Source organism: Sus scrofa, chromosome 15, assembly GCF_054392235.1.
Source record: "Sus scrofa isolate SSC_HxYL_T2T_F1_AM1 chromosome 15, Sscrofa_HxYL_maternal_Yorkshire_Landrace_v2.0, whole genome shotgun sequence".
NCBI lineage: Eukaryota > Metazoa > Chordata > Mammalia > Artiodactyla > Suidae > Sus > Sus scrofa.
In genome coordinates this window covers 109,709,991-109,719,918 of record NC_139397.1, presented here as the reverse complement: position 1 = coordinate 109,719,918, position 9,928 = coordinate 109,709,991, and the positions used below count along the sequence as shown (strand labels likewise).

Below are 9,928 nucleotides of genomic sequence, written 5' to 3'. Positions count from 1 at the left end.
AGTTGGACCCAGAGTATCAAAGAAGATGTATGACTGACAAGCACATGAAAAGATATTCATCATCATTGGTCATTAGGGAAATGCAAATTAAAACCAAAATGAAACAGTCTTTCACAGTTATGAAGATAGCTGAAATTAAAAGGCTGAGCATACCATATTCTTAAAACTAATACAGTGGTATCTGTCAATTATATACTGATTTAAAAAAAATTTAAGACAGCACATCAAGTGTTTGTGAAGATATGGAGGAACTGGAACTCTCATACACCTGGTGAGAATGTTAAATACCTTGGCCATTTTTTAAAAAGTTAAACTATTATCTACTAGATATAATCTAGCCATTTCTCTTCTAGTTATTTACCAAGAGAAAAAGTGTGTGTCTACATAAAGACTCATGTATATAGTGATTTCATAGAAGTTTTATTTGTAGCAACCCCAAACTAGACACAACCCAAATGTCTATCAATAGGTAAATAAATAAACAAATTTTGCTATACCAATGCAATGAAATTCTACTCAGTGGTGAAAATAAGTGAACTCTAGAGGCACATAATAGCACATATGAATCTCAAATTAATTATGCTTTGATTTTAAGTTTTGAGGAAATTTGCTATGCTGCAAAAGCTGACTGGTACATTCTACTTAGTATCCCTTTGACTCCATTCCAAGGGAGCTCCGTACTAAGCATAACCTGTCTGTTGCTTCAGCTTTGCAAAATTTCAAGGAGAGGTCAGTGGTGTCTGGGGAATTGGGAAGGACAACATGGGATGGGGACAGTGTGACATGAAGAGAGGATGACATAGGGGTAGAGCCAGTGTGACATGAGGGAAAGTGTCCTCCTATGACAAGTGTCAGTGTGACATGGGGAGTGCTCACTGTGTTAGCTGAGGAGGGGGGGGCTCTGTAGCTCATAGAAGAGGGAGTTTATTTTTAAGTTAAGAGCTGGTGAATGTCACACAGAGAGGTAGAGCTCAGCCACACTGGATGAGGACAGGTGAGTAAACCTAAGGGAAACAGGGGGCTGAAGTATTATCAGATACAGTATATTAGGGCAGATTGGATTGGCCAGTTGAGATTTCTTTTTGCTAATAAAGCAGAGCAAAGTTCTTGGCTTACGGTACATCCCACTGGGGGTCATGCATCTCACCTTGGATAAATTTCCCAGACTGCAGTGGGAGGGCAGATACTCTGGAGAGATAGGGTCTGTCTTTCCTTCTTCTAATGCCACCCTCCCTTAGTTCAGAGCCACTTGCTCCCTTGAACCTCTCTACCATTTTTTTTTGTAATTTCTCCCCTTGCAAAGCTTCCAGATCATCAGGCTGGTTGGTAGTTCACTCCCTTCCCAGGTCTTCTCGCTGGAAGATATGAATAGCCTCTTTTTAGTCTTCACTATTCTGACTATGACTGGTGAGTGCGGGTTCATGTTTTGGCTTAAAATTTGGAAAAGGTTGTACTGGAAAAAAAAGTATATTAAATGGGTCTATATAAGAGGGGTGAAGAGATCATCAGAAAGATAAGAATTCAGGACCCCAGGGGTTGGTAGTTTCCTAGAACACTCGGAGGTAACTATAGTCCGCTGATTTTCCCCTGGCTCCATGGACACAAGAGAAGATTCAGACTGAGATAATGAGGCTTTACACAGTAGATGGTAGATGTTGGCAAAAAAAATGTGATTTTGCTGTATAGCTAGGGAGGAATCTTGAAGAAAAGAAAGAAAAATTTTAAGAAAGAAAGTCAGGGAGAGGAGGAGTGAGTAAAGGGGAGGACGCAAATATAGAGGGACGTCCAAGGGGAAATTAACAGAGGGATCCTGAAATAGCTCAATAGTTCCTTAAGTATCAATAACACCTTGAGCATTTAAAAGTGCTTCCACATAAAACATCTCAGACTTCCATTCTCTGGAACATCTGTCCTATCTCTAAGATTCTGCCTTCCTTTCCCCTATCTGGCAACAGTAACAGCAATTGTTGTAACACCAACACCAGCACAAGAAAAATCAGTCTGGCAATTCAATCAGATGGACATCAAAACTGTATCAACCTTTTTGGTTTTCCTGAACTCAGAAAATAAGGCTTGTTTGGGAACGCTGATCCACAAACAATGGGTTCTCACTGCAGCCCACTGCTTCTTGCCGTGAGTGATGGGGCTCCTGGAGGGAGAGGTATTCCCCCTTAGTCACTGGGATTGCTTGGCCCTGAAGAGACTTGCAGAGGGACTCAAACCTGAGAAATGATTGGAAGGAGGCAGGAAATAGATCTAGGTAGTTGTGAGTTAGGTTCCTGGGTAGGATGATGTCGGTGGAGGAAGGTGGGGAAGCTGAGGACCAAAAAATGAACTGGTAGGGAAGGAAAGATTATATACGATGTGGTACCGATCAAAGAATTATGGAAATTGCTCATTTGCCAGGCAAGGAGATGGGAGTCTTGGCAAGTTCAGGAAGGAACTCATGGAAAGTCACAAAGCAAGTTAGGAGGAGAAAGGATGCAAGATGAATAATAGAATAATATCTCCTTCCTCTACTAATCCTTCATGGCTTATTTCAGATTTCTTGAGACAGAAATTGCTGCTTCAAAAGAGAGTTTTGAAAGCAAGATGAAAAATTTACCCATGCTTACTATGCAACATCCAAATTTCACCTGGGACTCTGCTGAGCATGACCTCATGCTCATCAAGCTGACACATCCCCTAAAGCTCAACGATCAGTTAAAGTTGGTTCTTCTGCCCACTACTACAACTGACAGAAGATTGGACAATTGCACTGTCTTTGGCTGGGGCTGGGCATGGAGGAATATCAGTGAGTGACCCTCAAGACAGACACTTAGTTCTCCTTGAGTACCTACTCAATGATGATTATCATATAACTATTATTACTGATCAAGAAAGGTGTTAGGGCCCAGAAAACTTATATATCTTAACCTCTAATTTTATTCATGTGGAAATTGAGGACTGAATTGGTGATAAGATATGACTGGGGTAACATGGCTATTTACGGCTAGCAGTCTCTGAAATCCAATATTCTTGACTCATTTACCACTCAGATGAGGGTGAAAGGGTATCTGGATGAGGAAAGGATTAGAGGGTAATCTTGCTGGTGATGCTGAGTGTGGTTCATTCATTACAAACTTACACACATGCATTCACAAGTAAAAGTGTGCACACACCAGCCCAAGGCGTGCAGTTTACAACACTGGAACCAAATATTGGTTTTCTCATTTCAACATCCGTTTTTTTCTCTGGTTCCTTTTCATTTTTTTTCTTTCATTGACAAGTTAATTACAGGTAAGAGGAAGTGAAGGAGAGAAGAAAGGGAAATATATATATGAAGGTCAAAGAAAAACAAATTCTCTCTTCCTCTCTCTCTCGTTCCCTGTATGTGTATATGAGTACAGACAACATAAAACCTGATGTCAAGATAAACCACACTGTCTTTTGGTTCCCTGATGAATATTGCCAAGATTCTCCTATAGCAAAAATGCCTGTTAAAATCACAGAGAATATGTTCTGTGCGGGATCATCTCTGGAGAGCATACACTCATGTAAGGTAACTTCCCTCAACTCCTCCTAAGTTTGATTTGGGACACTGTTCTGGGGTCCATATATCTCCCCCAATGTAATTTAATTTCTTGTCTACATCCAAGAAGATAACAAGGTAAATGAGGTCCAGCGAGGAATAAGTATCCTCTTTCCAGTTAGGAATAAACTTAGATGTCAGGGTCAAACATTTTGGAGTGTTCTCATTTCTCTATGGCTTTCCAAGAGATAGCCTAGGGTGTGATGGGATGGGCTTTTCACTCCAGACATTTCTTCCAGCCATTATCACCTAAATCTTTTTGTTCTGGGACCCTCAAATGTAGATTTGGTACTAGGTCATCTTTGTTTTGGCTCCTCTGCCTGACCTATCTCTCCTCTTTCTAACAGGAAATAGATGCTGTCCCAATCCTGTGCCAAAATCAGCTCCAAGGGATCTTATCCTGGTCAGAAGGGTGTATTATGAGAGGTGATGTTGGCTACTACACCAAGGTTTCTCGCTATACAGACTGGATCCTCAAAGTCATCCACACCTACTAAGCTCTCTCTATTCCTTCTCCACTGGCCTCAGAACTGGGTCTGCCATCTTTGACCCTTTTCCCCCCTCTAGTCTCAGAAAAAGATGGGAATAGAGTCCTTGGCTAAAAGAAGTTTTCTATTCCTTTTGTTCTCTTGCCTGCTCTTCTCCTTTCTCAGTCCCAGCCTGAATGATCATCAGAGGATTTGCGATGAATAATGTTCTCATAAATGAGATGACTTCTCACCACTCCTTTCCTCTCTTCCAACTTTCTGCTTAACTGATACATTTCCTCAGACTTTCTGGAGCTGTTCTCCTCACCACCACTCTGAGAGGAAATATGGGCCTTAAGAATGGGACTGTGAGATTGTGAACACCTCTAGGGTGTCTCCTTTGTCTGACATTACCTATTGCTGAGCAGGCTTCAGCCTGTGCATTCTTACCCCATCATGTCAAATAAGGCTGGGATCCAGTTAATGTTGGGATATGAAAAAATTAACTGGAAATATAATTATTAGAAATGGAGGCTAGAATTTTATGACAACAAGAATTATAAAGGCTTCAAAAGAGTCAGGAGATGAAGCATAAGGGGAGGAGGGAAGAGTTAAATGGGTCAGACCACCAAGAGGAAAAGAGGAATGATCTCCTGAGAGATCTTCCTGATGCTAAGCACAGAAAAATCTAAGATAGATGGCTAAAAAGAGTATACTAGAAACAACAGGGAAAAAATGAAACCTAGGTGAATATAATTGTGTTTGTGTGTGTGTGTGAGTGTGCATATGCACTTGTGCATATATAGATTGGAGGAGGCGTGCACAGAATGATCTCACTGAACCAACCTCAGTGTCCTACACCACTCGGCAGTTCAGCTTATTTTCTTCAAACTCTGATTTCACCTGCTTTTATCCTACCTTTATAAATTATGTTTTTGTAAAAAACTAAAATGTGTCCTATATTGTCATTATAACAATTTATTTTTAAAATGTTTGAGACAAGAAGTTGCAAAAAATATTAGAGATTTTCTGTGTACTGAATATTGCCCCAATGATAGTATCTTCTATAACCATTGTAACATGTCAAAACCAGAAAATTCACAGTGGTACAATGCTGTTCACTCAGATACAGAACTTATTTGGATTTTACCCATCTTTATTTATGTGTTCTTTTTTCTTAAATTTTTTTTAATAATTTTTTTTATTTTCCCAATGTACAGCAAGGGGGTCAGGTTATCCTTACATGTATACATTACAATTACATTTTTCCCCCACCCTTTCTTCTGTTGCAACATGAGTATCTAGACAAAGTTCTCAATGCTATTCAGCAGAATCTCCTTGTAAATCTATTCTAAGTTGTGTCTGATAAGCCCAAGCTCCCGATCCCTCCCACTCCCTCCCCCTCCCATCAGGCAGCCACAAGTCTCTTCTCCAAGTCCATGATTTTCTTTTCTGAGAAGATGTTCATTTGTGCTGGATATTAGATTCCAGTTATAAGTGATATCATATAGTATTTGTCTTTGTCTTTCTGGCTCATTTCACTCAGGATGAGATTCTCAAGTTCCATCCATGTTGCTGCAAATGGCATTATGTCATTCCTTTTTATGGCTGAGTAGTATTCCATCGTGTATATATACCACATCTTCCTAATCCAGTCATCTGTCGATGGACATTTGGGTTGTTTCCGTGTCCTGGCTATTGTGAATAGTGCTGCAATGAACATGCGGGTGCATGTGTCTCTTTTAAGTAGAGCTTTGTCCGGATAGATGCCCAAGAGTGGGATTGCAGGGTCATATGGAAGGTCTATGTATAGATTTCTAAGGTATCTCCAAACTGTCCTCCATAGTGGCTGTACCAGTTTACATTCCCACCAAGAGTGCAGGAGGGTTCCCTTTTCTCCACAGCCCCTCCAGCACTTGTTATTTGTGGACTTATTAATGATGGCCATTCTGACTGGTGTGAGGTGGTATCTCATGGTAGTTTTAATTTGCATTTCTCTTATAATCAGCGATGTTGAGCATTTTTTCATGTGTTTGCTGGCCATCTGTATATCTTCCTTGCAGAAATGTCTATTCAGGTCTTTTGCCCATTTTTCCATTGATTGATTGGCTTTTTTGCTGTTGGGTTGTATAAGTTGTTTATATATTCTAGAGATTAAGCCCTTGTCAGTTGCATCATTTGAAACTGTTTTCTCCCATTCTGAAAGTTGTCTTTTTGTTTTCTTTTTGGTTTCCTTTGCTGTGCAAAAGCTTTTCAGTTTGATGAGGTCCCATGGGTTTATTTTTGCTCTAATTTCTATTGCTTTGGGAGACTGACCTGAGAAAATATTCATGATGTTGATGTCAGAGAGTGTTTTGCCTATGTTCTCTTCTAGGAGTTTGATGGTGTCCTGTTGTATATTTAAGTCTTTCAGCCATTTTGAGTTTATTTTTGTGCATGGTGTGAGGGTGTGTTCTAGTTTCATTGCTTTGCATGCAGCTGTCCAGGTTTCCCAGCAATGCTTGCTGAATAGACTTTCTTTTTCCCATTTGATGTTCTTGCCTCCCTTGTCAAAGATTAATTGACCATAGGTGTCAGGGTTAATTTCCGGATTCTCTATTCTGTTCCATTGGTCTGTCTGTCTGTTTTGGTACCAGTACCACACTGTTTTGATGACTGTGGCTTTGTAGTATTTCTTGAAGTCTGGGAGAGTTATGCCTCCTGCTTGGTTTTTGTTTCTCAGGATTGCTTTGGCGATTCTGGGTCTTTTGTGGTTCCATATAAATGTTTGGATTGTTTGTTCTAGTTCTGTGAAACATGTCATGGGTAATTTGATAGGGATTGCATTGAATCTATAGATTGCTTTGGGTAGTATGGCCATGTTTACAATATTGATTTTCCCAATCCAGGAACATGGAATATCTTTCCATTTCTTTACATCTTCTTTGATTTCTTTGATTAAAGTTTTATAGTTCTCGGCATATAGGTCCTTTACCTCCTTGGTCAGGTGTATTCCGAGGTATTTGATTTTGTGAGGTGCAATTTTAAAAGGTATCGTATTTTTGTATTCCTTTTCTAATGTTTCATTGCTGGTATACAGAAATGCAACTGACTTCTGAATGTTAATCTTATATCCTGCCACTTTGCTGAATTTATTAATCAGTTCAAGGAGTTTTGGGGTTGAGTCCTTAGGGTTTTCTATGTATAGTGTCATGTCATCTGCATACAGTGACAGTTTTATCTCTTCTCTTCCTATATGGATGCCTTTTATTTCTTTTGTTTGTCTAATTGCTGTGGCTAGGACTTCCAAAACGATGTTGAAGAGCAGTGGTGAGATTGGGCATCCCTGTCTTGTTCCAGATTTGAGTGAGAAGGCTTTCAGTTTTTCCCCATTGAGGATTATATTTGCTGTGGGTTTATCATAAATGGCTTTGATTATATTCAGGAATGTTCCCTCTATACCCACTTTGGCGAGGGTCTTGATCATGAATGGATGTTGGACTTTGTCAAATGCTTTTTCTGCGTCTATTGAGATGATCATAAGATTTTTGACTTTTTTTTTTTTGTTCATGTGGTATATGATGCTGATTGATTTGCGTATGTTAAACCATCCTTGTGAACCTGGGATGAACCCAACCTGGTCATGGGGTATAATTTTTTTGGTATGTTGGATTCGGTTGGCTAAGATTTTGTTGAGAATTTTTGCATCTATATTCATCAATGATATTGGGTGATAGTTTTCTTTTTTGGTGGTATCTCTGTCTGGTTTTGGAATGAGGGTGATGGTGGCATCATAGAATGTCTTTGGGAGTATTCCTTCTTCTTCAACCTTTTGAAAGAGTTTAAGGAGGATGGGCACCAATTCCTCTTTATATGTTTGATAAAATTCACCTGTGAAGCCATCTGGTCCTGGACTTTTATTTGTAGGGAGTGATTTTATGACCTCTTCAATTTCATTTCTAGTGATCGGTCTGTTCAGTTGCTCTGTTTTTACTTGATTCAGTTTTGGCAGGCTGTAAGATTCTAGAAAATTGTCCATTTCTTCCAGATTGTCAAACTTGTTGCCGTATAGTTGTTCATAGTATTCTCTTATGGTTTTTTGTATTTCTGCTGTATCCGTTGTGATTTCTCCTTTTTCATTTATAATTTTGGTTATTTGGGTTCTTTCTCTCCTCTTTTTAGTGAGTCTGGCCAGGGGTTTCTCAATTTTGTTTACCTTTTCAAAGAACGGCTCCAGAGGTTAGACCCTGAGAACGGGCTTTGGGGGGCGGGGCGGAGCGGAAACTGCTTGGGAGGTCTAGAAACCATTTGATGGGGCAGAGACTGCCTGGGAGACTAGAAAACAAAGCTGTTGCAGAGGAAGGGAACAATACTCTAGGGGCAGGGAAGTGGAAAGCCGCATCAGAGGGAACCTGGGAGAAGAGCCTGGTCTGCGCCCGTGCTGGGGAGGGGAGAAAAGAAGGGGTGGGTCCCCATAGAATACCCCCCATGCCACAGCAAGCTTACAGGCCCACTAGCTAGCAGAAAGCTGTGCTTCCCAGTGCATCTCCTCCCCCCACCCCCACCACCCCCTACGCTCTTACCGGACCTGGGGCTGCCTTCCATCCAGGAGGGCTGGCCTCAACAATTGCCTGAAGCCTACCACCACAGGGGCTGTCCCTGCACAGGTCTGCTTGCCCTTTGGAGGGGCTACACTTCCGCAGAGCAGCACCAAACACCACCAGCCCCCGAGAAAAGGCCTGCAGCCCAGAAAAGCTAGAACAAGCCTAGCCAGGCAGTGAATAGATCGGCCTAATTCTTGGACGGTTTTTCTGAGTCGGGTTGCCCCAGGGAGGAGCCTCTTGGGTTTCCAACGGCCCTGCTACCCGCCCAATCCCCCAGGGGGTGCCCTAGTGGATCAGCTGCATAGGACTGCCACCTCCAGGCAGGACCCCCTGCAGCCCAGAAAAGCTGCAACAAGCCTGGCCAAGTCGGGAAAAGATCTCAGACGGTTTTTCTGAGTTGGGCTGCCCCGGGGAGGAGCCTTTTGGGTTTCCAACGGCCCTGCTACCCACCCAAGCCTCCAGTGGGTGCTGAGACCTAGTGGATCAGCTGCATAGGACTGCCAGCTCCAGGCAGGACCCCCTGCAGCCCAGAAAAGCTGCAACAAGCTTGGCCGAGCCGGGAAAAGATCTCAGATGGTCTTTCTGAGTCGGGCTGCCCTGGGGAGGAGCCTCTTGGGTTTCCAGCGGCCCTGCTACCTGCCCAAGCCCCCAGGGGGTGCCCCACTCCCACAGAATAGCTGCTCAGCACCACCAGCCCCCTGGAAGAGCCCCTGCAGCCCAGAAAAGCTGCAACAAGCTCAGCCAGACTGTGAAAAGATCCGCCTACACTCTCAGGCCGTCCTTCTGAGTTGGGCTGCCCTAGGTTGGGAAGAGCTTCTTAGGTTCTCAGTGACCCAGATGGCTGCTCCAGCCCCCAGATGGTGCTGCACTCCTGAGGAACAGCTGCCCAACACCGCCAACCCCCTGCAAGAACCCCACAGCCTAAAAATACCAGAGCAATCTCTGCATGACCAAGTGAAATCTGCTACCATTGTGGTGTGGACCTTCCAGTCCTGTCTGCCCTCAGGAAGCCCTCCTTTGCTTCAAAGAAACACTGTTAGCTCCATCAACACTCCAGAAAAGCCACACTGCCTCAAAAAAGATGGACCAACAATGCCAGCCCTCAGGAAATATTCCACGGCAGTGACAAGGCAAACACTGCCTGATAACAGAGAGTACAACTCCCTCAGGAGAAAGAAAACAACAAGCAAGATGGAGAAGCTGAGAAACCACCCCCAGTCAAACCAACAGGAGAACTCACCTAAAACAGTCAACAATGAAACAGATCTCTGCAGTCTGACAGATCTGGAGTTCAAAAGAGAAATAGT

General features: G+C 42.5%; 1 protein-coding gene across 1 annotated transcript; it reads left to right on the top strand.

Annotated features, from left to right (window-relative positions):
* Positions 1 to 850: 850 nt before the first annotated feature.
* LOC146396048 (serine protease 58-like) lies at positions 851 to 4,175 on the top strand. The gene is made up of 6 exons (XM_084999221.1): positions 851 to 994; positions 1,304 to 1,407; positions 1,956 to 2,133; positions 2,544 to 2,794; positions 3,390 to 3,541; positions 3,919 to 4,175. Exons 2-6 carry the CDS (start codon positions 1,365 to 1,367, stop codon positions 4,066 to 4,068), a joined length of 774 nt encoding a protein of 257 aa, XP_084855347.1. The 5' UTR covers positions 851 to 994; positions 1,304 to 1,364; the 3' UTR covers positions 4,069 to 4,175.
* The last annotated feature ends 5,753 nt before the right edge of the window (positions 4,176 to 9,928 follow it).

Coding starts and splice junctions, on each gene's coding strand:
- LOC146396048 (XM_084999221.1), top strand. CDS start 1,365: ATGAATAGCCTCTTTTTAGTCTTCACTATTCTGACTATGACTG. Junction 1,408..1,955: donor CACTATTCTGACTATGACTG/GTGAGTGCGGGT, acceptor ATCTGGCAACAG/TAACAGCAATTGTTGTAACA. Junction 2,795..3,389: donor CTGGGCATGGAGGAATATCA/GTGAGTGACCCT, acceptor ATATGAGTACAG/ACAACATAAAACCTGATGTC.